Raw genomic sequence first — 16,694 nt, forward strand, 5'->3', positions numbered from 1 at the left:
AGATACATCTGAGCTGTGTGGTCAGAGTTGTCTGCTTCTGCTGTTTTGGGAGCACAGTCTCTTGTTCGGATGCTTGCACATCTATAGTGGTTTTGTGTGTCTTTTCCACAGGCCTTTGGACTTTGATTTGCTTGTTTCAGGACTCCTGAGTCTATTCTGATGCTGGAGATGCCTCTGTTCTTTGGATGTACAAATCAGGGGCTTTTTTCTTTTAAAGAAAAAAGCTCAGCTCCACCAGGTAACACAGGAACAGAGCCTTTAGTCTTGATTGAATTTAAACCGAAAGTAAAGGGCGTTGATTTAAAGCTGAGACAGTAGCAACACCAGCACTTACAAGCACCTGGCTGTAAGCTTTTGTTAAGTCAGTGATCCGTGTAAACAGCAAGGTACAGTCATTGCTTTATAACTTCAGTACCTTCCACAACACTTCTGTCTTCAGTTTCAAATCTAACGTTGAAATGCCTGTTCTCAAGTTCACGGGGCCCATTTACACACAGTCCTGAAAGCACATAATGAGCTTCAAAATCGATTTTGATTAAAACAAAGGAAGTACTTGTTATCTGCAGTCTATCAAAGTAATTTTGTTGTGATTCGGAGTTCTTGTTGCCGTGATAACTCCATCTGAAAAATAGATCCCAAGTTTCTCGTTTAATCATTAATAATCCAGGATTACAGAAGGTCCTGTTTATTTTTTTTATCTTTTTTTTTTTTTTTTTTTTTCATTTTTAAATAGTAACAGGGCTGCTTTAATTAGAAAGGCTCTAATGCAGATTAAGGCATTAGGCAGACTGGAATCCTCCCATCTCAGTGAAATTACGAGAGTGCTGAGAGAACCATTTAGATAATCAAGACTACAGAATATTCCATTAAGCCATGTGCAGCCAGGCACAGTAAAGCAAACATTCGAAACCCCAAATCATGAACTTCTAGCAGGTGATGTTCTTTTCCCCAGGTGATCTATGGTGCAGATAGCAGATCCTGCAGACTTTCACCAGAACGGAGCCATGGTGTAAGCAGAACTGGGAAAGATGAGGAGGCTGCACAGAGGATCCACGTGAAGGATGCGTTGTAGCTCAGATTCATTTCTCCTTTACTGAGAGTTAAGATCCAAACCAACAGATATCGTGGGCAGCACCGGTCATGGTGCAGGATGGGGAAAAGTGGAATGAACCAGCACAAAGCAGGAAGGTGTTGTTTGGTTTTGATCAGGATTTATTTCAGGTCCTGGGGATGCCTTGGTCCTTGGGAAAGTGAGAGTTCTAAATGGAAGAAGTCAAAGTGCAATTGCACACTCTTCTTTTTTCAACTGTAATTAGCTTAAGGTATTAATATAAAAAGTAGGTAGCTGCATCTAATGATTTCTGTGTGTGTGTGCGTGTAATCTGAACCATCTGCCTCTAGATATTAAGGAGTTCACTCTTTAATCCAGATTATGGCTGACAAACTGGTTTTGGCATTCACGTTTCACTAGCACTGTGCCCCTGAGGAGCTGCCGTGGCTGTAGAAACTCTCCTGCTTGCGACTGTTGATTTTGGAAATTACTCTTTTGTTTGTTGGTTGGTTTTGGCTTTCCCGTGGTGGTTTGCTCGTAGCTCCTTTCCTCTTAAGGATGGCCTTCCTGATGAAAAGCATGCTGAGCAACCAGGTGAAGAATCTGGGGCTTGGAGGCGGAGGAGAAGAAAGCAAAGAAGAAAGCACTCCTTCCGACCCAGCAGCTGCTGCAGGAATGACCAGAGAGGAGTATGAGGAGTACCAAAAGCAAATGGTTGAGGAGAAGTGAGTACCAGTTCCCTTATCAGCAGCATGGGGCTGCGTCTTTGTGACCTTGGGCAGGTAGAGAGATCCCAAGAGGAAACCCAAACGTCAGCTCTCCCCTCCACCTCTGTTTTAAATAGGGCAATCTTTGCTAGAGGCTTCCCAAGCAGCAGCTCACCAACTGCAGATGGTAAAATGCTGTGTTTGCCCTTTCCCCCCCCATTCTCTGACTCTCCCTCTCTCCTCTGCTCCCTCTGTCCTCTCCTCAGCTGGATCCAATCCGAACAGAGGTTGTTTTATCTACCACATTTTCCCATAGGTGTGAGGATGGTTGTGGTGCAGGAATGAATTCTCACAGGGCATGATTTGTTCTCCTGCAACTCTGTGCAGAGTAAACTTCTCTTCATCCATGTTGATCGTGGCAGATGTAGAAAAAGTAATGCGTGTTGTGCCACAAGGGTGATGTTGACCTAGAGGAAAGTTGTTAAATGGTTTCTTTCTATTGCTGCACTTTTCATTACTTTTTGTAAATTCAGCTTAAATCGATCAGCCCTTCACAACTGGTTAAATTCCACAAATGTTATTTATTTTTCTGTATGAAAACGGGAGTAAATCAGAGGACTTTTAGCATGTGGGAGTTCAAATCGTGCATAATTATGGAGAAAACAATTGACTTTTAAATCTGAGATGCATCTGTTCTTCTAATGATCAATTACATAATGATTGTGTAAATCCTGTGTGTAAGATGATTATAGGTGAAAGGTTAATGACCGGTGGAATCTGAGGTATCCAGGTCTGTATTTAGCAGCAGCCCTTTCTATCATATCACCTCAAACAGGTATCAGTTGATCTGGAATAAAATACAGGATATTTTGCTTCACATTTTTGTCATCAGCTGCGGGTGGAAGGGCTCTCTGCTGAGGCTGGAGAGCAAACCAGGGTCACTGGGATGGGGAAAACTCTTGTAAAGAGTATTATTTGTACCAGAGTGGTGTGTCTTCACATACAGAAATGTGCTGAGGAGCCAGTGCAGGAGTGCTTCAGTTTGGAAGATGGGAATTGCTGTCAGAAAGCAGTTTGCTGAGGACAGTCCATGCTGTGGGGTTATGTAAGAGAAGTCAGGGAGGTGACGAGCTCTGCTGGAGTCATGGCCTTTGATACACGGATGTCCCGGCGTTGGCCAGGATTCTGTGCTTTGTTGGCCTTTTGGTGCATTCATTTATTTTTATAATGCAACAAAGCTCACCAGAAAGGCAGGGATTGCTGTTTGTTAGGAGAACATGCAGTTCAGAGGAGCAAACAGGTGTCTTCTGCTGGCAATCTCCAGCATTAAGGGCAAGGAGCCACCAGTTAGTGCTGCACACCTGCTCCTGGCTGTCATGCAACAGCCCCTATACCTGGCTCCTGTAGCTGCAGCACTTTGCCTCCCATAATTAAACCCTGCAGCATAACAGGACCCGGGTGATGGGGGAAGGCTGCCAAGTCTTCCAGCAACATCAGAGCAAGTGAAAAGCTCAGGTCGAGCAGAGAATCCCCCCCTTCCACTTCTCACAGGCATCACTGGAAGGGATGTGATGTCCCAGAGGGGGTATTCCCAACGCTGTACGACCACTGACTGCTCCTGTGGAGGAGTGGCCGAGGAAGAGAAAGGCTGAGAACGAATGGGAAAACAGGCCACTAGCATACAAACCTTCTCTTCACAACCATCCCCCTAATTTCTGGCTGAATGACGCTTAAGTTGGCTTCCAGCTAATGAGAACCGGAAAGGAAAAAAATCCAAAAACTCATTTGCAAAAGGGGAGGGAAAATAAATAACATTTCATCTTGCAAGTAGTTTGGATGCTGGCTGGAGCAAAACAAATTTTGGCTGAGGATTCCTATGAAAAAGGAAGGGGGGAAGAAGATGGGGGGGAAGAACATTCAACATCACCTCACAGAATGGCCAGGGTTGGAAGGGAGCTCAAGGATCACAAAGCTCCAACCCCCTGCCACACGCAGGGCCACCAACCTCCACATTTCACAGCAGCCCAGGCTGCCCAGGGCCCCATCCAACCTGGCCTTGAACACCTCCAGGGATGGACGGGGCATCACAGCCTCTCTGGGCAGCTGTTCCAGCACCTCACCACTCTCATAGCAAAGAACTTCCCCTGACATCCAATCCAAACCTCCCCTCCTTAAGCTTAAAACCTTTCCCCCTTGCCCTATCACTATCTACCCTTTCCAAGAGTTTATTCCCCTCCTGCTTATAACAATTTTTAAAAACAGAAAGTACACGTCATCAGAGATCTTTGAACACATACAGTGTGCAAATAGATATAAGTGATCTAAGCAAGAATCAAATTCAATGAGTGCATTTTATAAAATCGCAGCTAGAGGAAGTTCTTTTCCATAGAGGAGAAACTGGCATGTGCTGTGATAGGGCAATAAATGGGTTCAGAAGAGACTGGGAGGAGTTGGAGCTGGCAGAGGGCACCCAGGGCTGTTGATGATGTAGGGACAATTTCCAGCTCCAGCAATTCCTCAGCTACTGATTTTGGGATTAAGCCCCCGACATCACTTTGTTGTTATCACTTCTTTTGTGCCTTTGGGCAAGTTAGATAACCTTAGGGGTAACTGCTGCACCAAACCTTCTGTAGCCCAGCAGCTGCCTCAGCGTAAAGGACAGCCATTTTATCAGTATCTCGAAGAAACAACTTTTTTTCCCTTCTTATTTTCCAGGATGGAAAGAGATGCGGCGTTTGCACAAAAGAAGGCGGAAAGAGCCTGCCTGAGGGTTCACCTGAGAGAGAAGTACCGACTGCCCAAGGTAAGGCGCAGCTCACAGCCCTGCCTCAGCCCAGCGGCTGCGCGTGGAGCAGACAGCTCTGCATCACAGAGCCTGGAAGCAGCTCCTGCCTTTGTCAGTGGGATGGCACTGCAGTACGGGACGCAAAGGGGCCCCAGGTGACATTTCTTGTAGAGTCATCACAGAACGGTTTGGGTGGGAAGGGACCCCTGAAGGCCATCAGGTCGCACTCCCTGCAGTGCACAGGGACACCCGCAGCTCCAGCAGTGCTCAGAGCCCATCCAGCCCGACCTCGGCTGTCTGCAGGGATGGGGCACCATCACCTCTCTGTGCAGCCTGTGCCAGGGCCTCACTGCCCTTATTGTAAAGGGCTTCCTCCTTGTATCCAGTCCACATCTCTCCTCTTCCAGTTTGAAACCACTTCCCCTTGTCCTATCGCAGCAGACTCTGCTAAAGAGTCTGTCCCCTTCCTCCCTATACTCCCTTCAGATATTGAAAGGCCACTCTCAAGTCTCCCTGGAGCCCTCTTTTCTGCCTGGTCACTGCTTTAGATCCGTTTTTCCCACTCAGTAGATGAATTGTATGGTTGTAGTTATCTCCGTAACATTAAGTCTGAAATAAGAGAGCAGACAAGCTGGATCTCTGCTCAGATCCAGCCCTACCAGCAGTGTGCACGGCTGTAACTCAGCAACAACACCGGTTAAAAAACAAAACAGTGCAAAAACACCCTGAAAGCAAACAGGGAAAACCACTGAAAAGTCTTCTACGCTTGCTGTCTCCAGAATCCAGAATACAGATTTGTACCATTGTCCTCCTAGAAGTGGAAGCAGTCCTGCCATGTCCTTTTCTTCTTTAACATTGTTGATACTGTAAAGTACTCCCAGGGAAACCGAAGCACAGAGAGCAGAAATGGCAAGGCACAAACGTGCAGGTTTCCTAACAGCAAGCAAAGCTTTGCTGGCTCCCAAATCAGATCAGAGAGCTGGGACAGAAAGTATGGGAGTGATCCGTCCTTACAGCAGAGAGGACCATCAGCAACATGCTGACAGAAATCCATGCTGCTTCGTGTCATAATTGGCCAGAGGAGGAATTCAATGGCTGTTCAGGGTGTTGAAAGGAAAGCTCACAATGAGGAACTGGAGGGAGAGCTGGTGATGTGGGCAGTGCCTTGGTGTGGGGTGGGAGGGAAGGGAAGGAAAGCCCTCTCCGTCTCTGCGGGGTGCGGGTGAGTGGCTCCAAATGGACTGCTGCTGCCCAGGAAATGGCCTCAGAGGCATCGCAGGTGGGTTGCTGGAAACGTCGGTGGAGCCACGGAGGGGAAACAGGTGGTTGAAGAATCATTAGGAAGGGAATAGATGGCGAAACCAGAAAACATCATTGGACGGCAGCAGCTGTCTTTAGCAACTTGAATTTGTAATGCGGTTTTGATTGTTCTGTCTCAAAATAACGATAAGAGAACAGCAAAAGTGATGAAATACCAAACAACCTTGGCACAGGAGCGTCAGATGTGAGGGGATATGATGGATGTGTGTCAGACCAGGAGTGTCATGAAGGCACTAAATAAGGAACCGTTACACCACTGTTTCCAAACACCAGATGAGATGGAAAGTATTCCGCAGGACGTCTCCATCAGCAGTGGTGCTAACATCAGGCTAGGTGCCTGGCTTTTGCTGTTCTTTAGAGGAGAGGAATCCCATTCCTGTTCCCTCTGGAAATACAGAAAAATGTGAAACAACTCCCCCATTCGTTATTCCCTCCCCACCCCCCCCCAAAAAAAAACCCCAAACCCAAAGGGCATTGTTTTCCACTTTCTGCAATATCTCCACGTTATCTGCAATCATTTAATCGTGATATACTGTGCACTTCGGGACTCCCCACAACCTGAGATTCTCCTCTGGGCCACAGAAATGAAACCCCTCTCTGTTCACCCAAGTGGGTCTGTGGCATTTGGTTTTGCTTTTCCGTTTTGTTCGAACCTCCCTGCACTGTTAGCTCTGACACAGAGCACTCAACCCAAAGCAGCCACGTGGGGACACTCATCAGTGCAAAGAGATCAGCACCTCAAGTCTCATCCATCCAAACCTCCTGAGAACACCGTCATTATCCACTCCACGTTCTGATTGCTCATCTTCCTCAGCTTCCTGCTTCTCCCTTTGCAGACAATGCCGTGACCTTGTGATCTGTGCAGTCTCTGTGTTTTTCTCGCTTCATTTCTTGCAGTCAGCTCAGTTCAGGGCTTGCTCTTCCGTTGATCCCATGAAGATACAGACTTTTCTGTCTAATGCCCTTGTTGTATCACCCTGCTTCCAAATAGGATGAACTGGGATGCGTTTAACTGAAGTCCTGTTCCTGGCTCTGCTGTGCATAACTACAAAGGTACTCCATGTGCTGAACATTAAGGAATTTCAAGAATATAAATCATAGGATCATCAGGGTTGGAAAAGACCTCTAAGGTCACAAAGTCCAACTGTCCAACTACCACCACTACTGACCATTAAACCCTGTTCCTTAGTCCCTTATCTACACGCTCCAGGGCTGGTGACCCCACCACCTCCCTGGGCAGCCCATTCCAGTGCCCGACCACTCCTTCAAAGAAGAAGTATTCCCTAAAATGCAACCTGGTGCAAGTTGAGGCCATTCCCTCTCATCCAATTGCTGGTCACACAGAAGCAGAATCCAACTCCGCTCCCCCTGCCATCACAACGTCCTTTCAGGAGCTGTGGGGCACGATGTGGTCTCCCCCCAGCATCTTCTGCTCCAAAATGTCCCATCCCATTCCCTCAGTTGCTCCCATAGCACTGTGCCCCAGACCCCTCTCAGCTCCAGGACAAACTCCAGGGCCTCCATGTCTTTTTTGCCGTGAGGGCATCAAAGAGCCCATATTCCTCATTAATTCGGAGCCCAGGTAGTTAAAATCCTGGCTTTTGTTTCTGTGTAATTACAATATTCTATTAGTACGTGTCTCACATTTCCCAGCCCCTCCTGTTTTGTGGTGAGGCATTTAATTGGGGTGATGGCCCAAGCCAGGGGTGAGAACAACCCGTGCAACTTTTTAGTCTCTACATTAATTCAGCAGCAGTCATGAAATTAACTATCAAGACGGTGTCCAACACATTTAAGACGCCCTCAGTTAACAAATTATTAATACTCCAATGTATTTCATTCATAAAGGCTCAAGGGCTGCTATCACAGCAGGGAATAGCAAGACACCCCAAAACCCGTGGGCATCTGCCCCATTGTGACCCAGGTCGCAGAAAAACCGAGGGGAAACCCTTCTGGGAGCTGCCAGCTCTCATGATTTTAGCTTTGACAGAGCACAGGCCCTGCGAAGTGGTCGTGTGAGGCTGCAGCGTGGATCCTGCCTGCTGACACCAGCCAGAGGGATGCGCTGTAAGGAAGCCAGGGAGACAGAAGTGAGGTTGTATCCTGCTGCGTGGACAGGTTCTGCCATCTGATGGCTGCTGCTGTCCTAATCCATGCTACATCCTTCACTGGCCATCGATTACCCGAAAAAAGTGCTGCAATTTTATCTGATCCCCCCTTTCATCTCAACACTGGTTTCATTGGGATCACTGTGTTACAAAGGCCTATCTGCAGCCCAAAATTACCAAAGGAAAAGACTTTGCAAGCATTTCTTCTTTCTCCTCTGCATGGTTCGAAGGGAGCCATATCTATTTTTCTTCTCTTCCTTTCTCCTTCTTTGTCTTCCCCCCCCCACTTTTCCCCTCCTTCTTCTTTTCATTTTCTTCTTTCTTCCTTCTCTTCCTTTTTCTTCTCTTCTTTTTCTTTTCTTCCTTTTTTTCCTTTTCTTCTTCTTCTTTTTTTTTTCCTTTCTTTTCTTCTTTAAGTTGGTCACAATATTTTCACTGAAAATTTTACAACAATTCCATTTAAAAGAAAACTTTGTGAAGTCATTTTCCTTATGGAAAGAAAATATATCTAAAGGATATTATTTAAAAAAAAAAACAACCACGTGTATTATTTTAAAACAGGTGGGGCTTTTTGATGCCAGAACCTTTAGGTAGTAAAAATACCCCATGCCATATTTCTACAGAAACGGGGTGTTTTGTGTGTGTGAAAAACTGCTGTCAACCTAAGCAGCAATATTAAGCACCTTTGTGCCAACGGTTTGCTGTTGCCTTTTTGAACACAGGGAAGAATCCCACCTGGCCAAAGGCAGCAAAGGTGTTTTGTGTAGTTTCTTACCCTTAGTATGGAAGGAATGTGAGAAAATGAGTGGCCAGGATCCCTCAGCAGCTTGGCCTTGTGTCTGCTGTTCCTCATGAAGGGCTGACCGCCCCTGGTTTGGCAGAAATATCCCTTCACATTGAGATGATGGTGCTTCCCTGCACGTAACTGCAGGAGAACAAAGGTGTGACTCTGGCTGAGATGAGGCTGTGAGAGCCGGGGGGAAGAGCCCAATGGAACTCGTGAACTGGAGCAGGAGCTGCAGGACGACCTGAGATCAACGGAACTCCTGCTATGAAGAATGCCTGCACGACGTTCTGAATAACAGGAGAGACCTCGGTGCTGCCCTCTTCCAGCAGTCTGATGTGGCACTGCTCGCAATCACCAAGCATTGCTCTGAAAACGGCATTTATTTCGATTCCTGTCCTGATTCTCCGCAGCCTCACCCACAGGAGCCCAAACATTCGAGTTTTAAACCACCTTTCTTTTTTTTTTCCGACGGAGTTGGAGATGCCGAGCCCATTCCGGAGCGCCCAGCAGCCCTCTAGTGCCGTGCTCGTGGAAGTGCATGGCTCTTCCCTGCACAAACAGCGCAACCCGAAGCGAAGCTGCCGTTGGGTTGAGCAGCGAACCAGCCTCGTGACTTAGAGAAAGCAGTGCCATCTGTACTGAGACAGCCTGGAGGCCTCGTTGGTAACCTGGGTTGGAAAAGACGTTTTTCTCTAAGAGAAATAAAGAGGTTTTTGCAGAGCGGACGTCGCTCACTGGCTTCCCAAGGGAGGGGAGTGTTATATACCTAGAGAGCAGGAGAGGATGTTTTGAAACAGGTATGAGGAGGAGAGGAGAGGAGGGGAGAGGAGAGGAGAGGAGAGGAGAGGAGAGGAGAGGAGAGGAGAGGAGAGGAGAGGAGAGGAGAGGAGAGGAGAGGAGAGGAGAGGAGAGGAGAGGAGAGGAGAGGAGAGGAGAGGAGAGGAGAGGAGAGGAGAGGAGAGGAGAGGAGAGGAGAGGAGAGGAGAGGAGAGGAGAGGAGAGGAGAGGAGAGGAGAGGAGAGGAGAGGAGAGGAGAGGAGAGGAGAGGAGAGGAGAGGAGAGGAGAGGAGAGGAGAGGAGAGAGAGAAGAGAAGAGAAGAGAAGAGAAGAGAAGAGAAGAGAAGAGAAGAGAAGAGAAGAAGAAAGGAACAGGGAAGGGAAGGGAAGGGAAGGGAAGGGAAGGGAAGGGAAGGGAAGGGAAGGGAAGGGAAGGGAAGGGAAGGGAAGGGAAGGGAAGGGAAGGGAAGGGAAGGGAAGGGAAGGGAAGGGAAGGGAAGGGAAGGGAAAAGGAGAGGAGAGGAGAGGAGAGGAGAGGAGAGGAGAGGAGAGGAGAGGAGAGGAGAGGAGAGGAGAGGAGAGGAGAGGAGAGGAGAGGAGAGGAGAGGAGAGGAGAGGAGAGGAGAGGAGAGGAGAGGAGAGGAGAGGAGAGGAGAGGAGAGGAGAGGAGAGGAGAGGAGAGGAGAGGGAAAAAAAGTAAAAAAAGGAAAAGGAGGAAAAAGGAAAAAAAGAAAGGCAAGACAGGGAAAAAAGGAAAAAAAAAAGAGAAAAAGTAAAATTTAAAAAGGGGGAGAAAGGGGGAAAAAGAAGAAAATGAAGAAAGGAAAAATGGAGGAAAAAAGAAAAATAAAAAAGGGGAAAAAAAGAAAAAAAGAAAGGAAAGAAAGGGAAAGAAAGAAAAAGGAAAAATGGGGAAAAAAAATTTACAAAAGGAAAAAAGAGGAAAAAAGGAAAAAAAGAAAAACAAAAGCAAGGGAAATAATTATGTGAAGAAAGCCTCACTTCAGCCACCTCCAGTTGCCCTTTCCTCACAATGTACAGCGTAGAAGCAGGCTGTCATTAGCAGATGGGAAGTGAGTGCAGTTCTATACAGCAAATGATTTCAGATCCACAGACTCTGTCAGGGCATTTGTTTCTTCAAGCTGTCCGAAGATGCACAGTTTTCTGTCTTCACCAATGGAGGACCTCTGAAGCTCTGATCTCTTTGTTCACTACTCAGGGTGCAGGCTGTGTGACCCTGTACAGGAATGCTGACAGTCAGCAGTAAAAGTGTGGACTCCACCATTATTCCTTCTGCTGTGAATGAGCATTAATTATAGAATCATAGCATGGTTTGGGTTGGAAGGGTTCACAGCGACCATCTGTGCCACTCCCTGCAGTGAACAGGGATACCTGCAGCTCCACTGGATGCCCAGAAACCCATCCAGCCTGTAGATCTGGACAGATACAGTGGATCTTCCCATTCCTGCAAGAAACGTGGATGTCCATCAGCTCTGAGTGTGACTGGTGGCATCCCCAGGGTAGGAGGAGGATCCACCATGCTTCTCTATATTCACAAGTGGCAAAATGCTTCTTGTTCCAGGCTGCAACTGCTCAGCAGAGTGACAAGCACAGAAAGAGGAAAAGATATCCTGAGGGCAACTTTAATTACAGGAGGATTAATTATGTAAAAAAGGGAAGTACAAGATTTTAAGTGGTTGATTGGATTGTAGGCTTAAATCTCTAAACACCAGCATTTTAATTAGTGGATGAGCAGTAAAATATCATGAGATTTTTTTTGTGTGTGTATGTTAGGCTTTGTTTTCCTTTTTGGAAGCTGAGACAGCTGCTGGATGGCATTTTCCCCGCAGCCTCACCGTGCTCTGCAAAGATGTGGGTTTAAACCCTCAAAAGTGATACTGTCAATGGCATAAGGATGATATGGACTCCTAAAGGCCATCAGGTCGCACTCCCTGCAGTGCACAGGGACACCCACAGCTCCAGCAGTGCTCAGAGCCCATCCAGCCCGACCTCAGCTGTCTGCAGGGATGGGGCACCATCATCTCAACCTGTGCCAATGCCTCCCCCCTCTTATTGCAAATCCCCAATCACCCTGCTGGCTGCACTGCTTTGATGCAGCACAGGCTACAGTCGACTTTCTGTGCTGCAACTTGTGATAACTCAGCCCAAATGCATTCCTTATTCTGAAAAATGCAATTATTTCAGGTAGCACAGCCTGGAAGAGGAGCTCTGAATATTGCCAGTATCATCCACCAAGCATACGTTGTAAATGAAAGCATGAAACTCAGGGCTGAGCAGGGCCTCCTTTTCAGTGCAAAATCTAAAGCTCCATGCTATCTGGGATAGATTTATAAGAGAAAGCAGTCCCTTAATGAACCTAATCCTATTAACAGAATTGTCAACTTAGGTTTGTCGTCAGAAAGATGTATTTAGCCATGAGACATTCAATCTGTGGACAATTTTTCCTTTGCAGAGTAGTCAGCACATCAGTTCCAAACAAAAGAAAGTGCATTTTTACTGCTCTTCATGTGATATTGCCAGCTGATTTCGTTCAGCTTGCTTATTTGTAAGCAGCTTTCAATGCGGGGTCACCTAAGAACAGATCTGGTATCTGCCATAGGGTGAAAACAAAGGTTCCACCATCAGATACGCTTTGAAAGCTGTTCATCTGATACGATCAAGTTTAGAGATGTTTAATGAAAAGCTTTAATCTAAAACACCACTAGGATGGGTGTAGAGCAGCCCTTCTGACCATGGAACTGCCTCGGGACACCGCACGCCTAGAACCAAGAAAGAGGCATTGGTAATAACCACTGAATGCAGCAAGAAGGTCAGGTGAGGAAATGAGAGGGTCCTGGCGAGTGCATGTTTGGGACGCACGCAGATTGCTTCCAGCATCTTTGAACAGCTGCCCAGAGAGGCTGTGATGCCCCGTCCATCCCTGGAGGTGTTCAAGGCCAGGTTGGATGGGGCCCTGGGCAGCCTGGGCTGCTATGAAATGTGGAGGTTGGTGGCCCTGCGTGTGGCAGGGGGTTGGAGCTTCGTGATCCTTGAGCTCCCTTCCAACCCTGGCCATTCTGTGATACTCTGATTCTCTGATCTTTCTGATTGATGCTTGGGGTTCACAATGTCCCACTGCGGGCGGCTGAGGAGCTCCATGTGCAGGAGGAGGAGGAGCATTGCCAGAAGATGTGCATGCTAAGCTTGTGCTAATGCGCGGTGATGCAAGTAATGATTCGTGCTAAATTAACAAAGAAGCAAACAAAACACACACACAGAAACAACCCACATAAAGACTTTTATTCAGTTTTTGCCTTCTTTCTGAGCTGGAATCCAGGAATCAATTGAATTCTGCAAGGTCTTATCACAGGAGCTTGAGGTGATAGTGCCAGTGATGCACGAGAGGAACATCTGATCTTGCACCCATCCAACCTGTCCAAGGACTGCATCTGCAGCACAGCAACTCCTTCCCGTGGCCCCACCACCCCTCTCAAGCCATCAATCTGCACATAAATCCACTGTGTCTTCTCAAACACCATCATTCTGTCACAGTATGGTTACAACAAGGCACGCCTTCTGCCCCAGGGATGGGGGTCTGTGCTGACAACTGAACTTTGCATACCTTGGGAAGAAGCTGTGCCATATGCTCCAGGCAGGTGGATCCCTGCCCAAAGCACTGACGTGGGCAATGCTCCCCCAGTTCTCTGCTGCTGAACAGTCTGTCATTCACTGGTATTTAGAGGGAGTGAGTATTCATATGCCATCAGGTGCTGTTTCAATAGCAAGTGCTGATGAAGGCATCTGAAAGGAAAGCACCTCGCTGTGAGCAGAACACACGGTGTCATCTCAAGCAGCTTTTGCTCTATTGCACTGAGCTGGGAATATTGCAAAGCCCCATTTTAATGAATATTGCCTTCAGCTGTGCCACAGGAGATGCATATCAGCCAGGCAGGAAGAGGAACTTATCTCAGGAGTTCTTTATGCAGGCTTCAGGTAAGTACCTGAAAACAAACAAACAAAAAAAATGCTGAACTTGGAGATTCTTCTTGATTATCTGAATCTTTCCTTAACAGCCCAAAGTGGAACAGCTCTGGATGCACTGCAAGCTTTCATTGCTTCTATTTACAGACTTGATGTAAACATACGATTAGACTCTTTTCTACTTATGCCTGTGTGCCATGCTTGTATCAAGAGCTCTGCTGGATCATTGCTGTAGCAGAACAGACCTGGCCGAGTCTGACTGCATCAGTAGCACGGTCTGGACCAAAGAACATTCCCAGGCTGGGCTCCATCATCTGTGCTGCTGAATGGTCAGAGTGGTGTCTGCCCCAGTTCTGGCCTGGGCAGCCTCCCAAGCAGCTTACAGGGCTGCTTTGGGAGCGAGGACAGGCATTCCCAACGGGATGGGAGCACCCAGTTTTGTAGGGTGAGAGAGCTCAATAGCATGGCTGTGCCTCACTGCAGGCCAGCTGGCCCTGGGGCAAGAGGCCATTGCCAGGCGTGTTTAATGGACTAGCAATAGATGTTCTGTTCTGGCAGAGATCCTAAAAGGGTGACTGAAACCTCGCAGAGATGGGTGTATCCTGTACACAGGGCTGTACCCGGCTTTGGGAGAGGGGCAGTCCTGTCCCACGTGTGTGCTGGCACAGCAGGGAGCTGCGGCCCCAGCTGCACTCTGACCTGCACTGCTGCAGGACAGCGCAGCGGTGCATCAGCAGCACTGCATGCAGAGCACTTGGAGCTGCATGCACGCTGCGTGTGCACGCTTGTGGTGTTAGACTGACTTTCAGAACATCCTGTGGGAAAACCTCACCTCTCCTCGCGAGAAAACAAACCTTACTTCCACCGGGTTTTAAAAGCCAGACACGCGAAAACAAACACGGAATTCAGATGCCTTAATCAGACACTTAATGCAGTGTTTCATTTTTAGTCACTCAGGTGACAGAGCCAGATCTGGCAAACTTCAGAAGAAAAAGAAGAGGCCATGCAGATTTGGTGGTCTTTTTCATTTGCTGGAGTGCAACCCTCATGGCTGAAGCTCGTGTTAGGGCTGCTGAGGGCCGGGCTGAATGCAGGTGTAATTCCAGTGATTCTGGCAGAACTGTGCTACCTTCGTCCAAATCTGAACACATTCAGCTGGGGTCAGAGATCCTCTGAAACCCCAAACAGCATTGTGCGTCACATCTCAGGCTTCAGCAGAGCAGGGCTTTGCTGCAGATCCATGCCAAGCAGTACTTGGCACTGCCAACATGGACTCTGTGTGTTGTGTGGCCATTTTTACACATAATATCTGCTAGCATGCAGTGATGATGTCTTCAATAGGTCTCCCTAAGAGAAAGAAAACGAGTGTTGGGCTGTTTAGAGGGAGTGCAATAACACACTCCGTACCTTTTTATCTCCCTGTGCTGAGCATTTCAGAAGGGTAACTCATCCTGCAGCTAGTGCTCGTGGACGGAAAGTGTAAAACATTGCTCCTGCTTTAAGGAACACTTACACTGACTGGGATGTGGTTTCTATCTCCCACAGACCTGTTGGCAGCACCCTCATCCATTTTAGCCACATAGTAGAATCCATTACGAAAAACCCCTCTGTGTTTTTCATATGGGGAGAAATGAGATTTAAGAGCAGCACAGTTGGTGCAGACAGAACACAGTGCAAATAAACGCAACATTAAAATCAGTCCGTGCAGTCAAGCATACCAACCTGCCTTGTCCTTGCAGAGCCCTGAAACTGCCCAGCCATTGCTCACATACATCCTTCCATTCACTCCTACGTTCATTCATTCATGCAGATCCCTCACTCTCAAGAACACCTCCTGCTGACAGCATTGACGCTTATTCATATCAGCCCTTTGCTGCTGTCATGCTTCATTTTGGAGACGTAATGAGGCATTAATGCTTATCTTTGATGTGTGAACTGTGTCAAAATATCCTGTTCTTCGGAGCTCTGGATGCGTCGGGAATCCACCAGGAAATGTGAACAGCATCACCATTGTCTAAAACCGACACAGCAGCAGCGACAGGCGGGAAGAGAGCCTAGAGCCTGGAGAAGCGCTCAGACCTCGTGTCAGAAGCACTACTTGTACCCTTTTTTGTTTTTTAATTTAGATTACTTTCTTTGCAGACCATTTCTGGTCCTCTTCTGCATGTCTAGCTGCTCAGACCGCAGCTCACCCCCTGAAATGCCCTCTGTTTCAACGTGCAGTTGGATCATTGCCTTCTGCTTATTTCTTCCCAGTAGAAAGTATATGAAATGCAAGAATAGGAGGAGCCTTCCAGGATGAAACTCCAAAACAGGAACAGAAAACAGACGTCAAAACTAGCGTGACTTGAATGATGCTGGAATATAGAATGAAGTGCTGTGGTTGTGCTTGTGGGTCTGTGGTAGACCCCATCACCGTGATTGTTTTTGCAGATCTCTTTGCACAGATATGTACAAAGCACCCAACTTGTCTGATTTACTTTGATTTGCTACCAGTTCTGTGACCGTGGGCAATAGGCCAACATCACACAGCAGTGGTGGATGATTCCGTTCTGGAGCAGAACCTGTTTGTGATTACAACATATTTCAATGCAAATATCCGTACAGTGAACTCAACTTGTTGACCCACTCTCAAACACAAAAGGGTACAGGAACCAGGGGAGGCTCGGGTTGGACATTAGGAGAAATTTCTTCTTTGAAAGAGTGGTCAGGCACTGGAACAGGCTGCCCAGGGAGGTGGTGGGGTCACCATCTCTGGGGTGCTCAAGGAACGTTCAGACGTTGTAGAGAGGGACACGGTTTAGTGGGAAATATTGGTTGGACTGGGTGACCTTGGAGGTCTTTTCCAACCTTGGTGATCGGTTCTGTGAAAATAAACAAACCAAAGGAGACTCGCTGTTAGGTCCCAAAATCCCATAGAGCACTGCTTTTGTTTTCTGTCCTTTGTCAGAGCGAACTGGATGAGAACCAAATACAGATGGCTGGAGATGACGTGGGGCTGCCAGAAGACCTCCAGAAAATGGTGGCAGAGGATCAGATAGAGGAAGAGGACAAGGACTCTATCCTGGGACAGTTGCAGAACATTCAGAACATGGACATGGACGCGATCAAGGAAAAGGCACAGGCCACCTTCACCGAAATCAAACAGGCTGCTGAGCAGAAATGTTCTGTGATGTAG

At 47.5% G+C, this 16,694-nt stretch overlaps 1 protein-coding gene across 1 annotated transcript; it reads left to right on the forward strand.

Annotated features, from left to right (window-relative positions):
* The first annotated feature begins 1,609 nt into the window (after window positions 1-1,609).
* On the forward strand, window positions 1,610-16,694 carry CPLX4 (complexin 4). The gene is made up of 3 exons (XM_052670106.1): window positions 1,610-1,776; window positions 4,474-4,561; window positions 16,467-16,694. Exons 1-3 carry the CDS (start codon window positions 1,610-1,612, stop codon window positions 16,692-16,694), a joined length of 483 nt encoding a protein of 160 aa, XP_052526066.1.

This window comes from Tympanuchus pallidicinctus, unplaced genomic scaffold (genome assembly GCF_026119805.1).
Source record: "Tympanuchus pallidicinctus isolate F22 unplaced genomic scaffold, pur_lepc_1.0 scaffold9, whole genome shotgun sequence".
NCBI classification, from domain to species: Eukaryota; Metazoa; Chordata; class Aves; order Galliformes; family Phasianidae; genus Tympanuchus; species Tympanuchus pallidicinctus.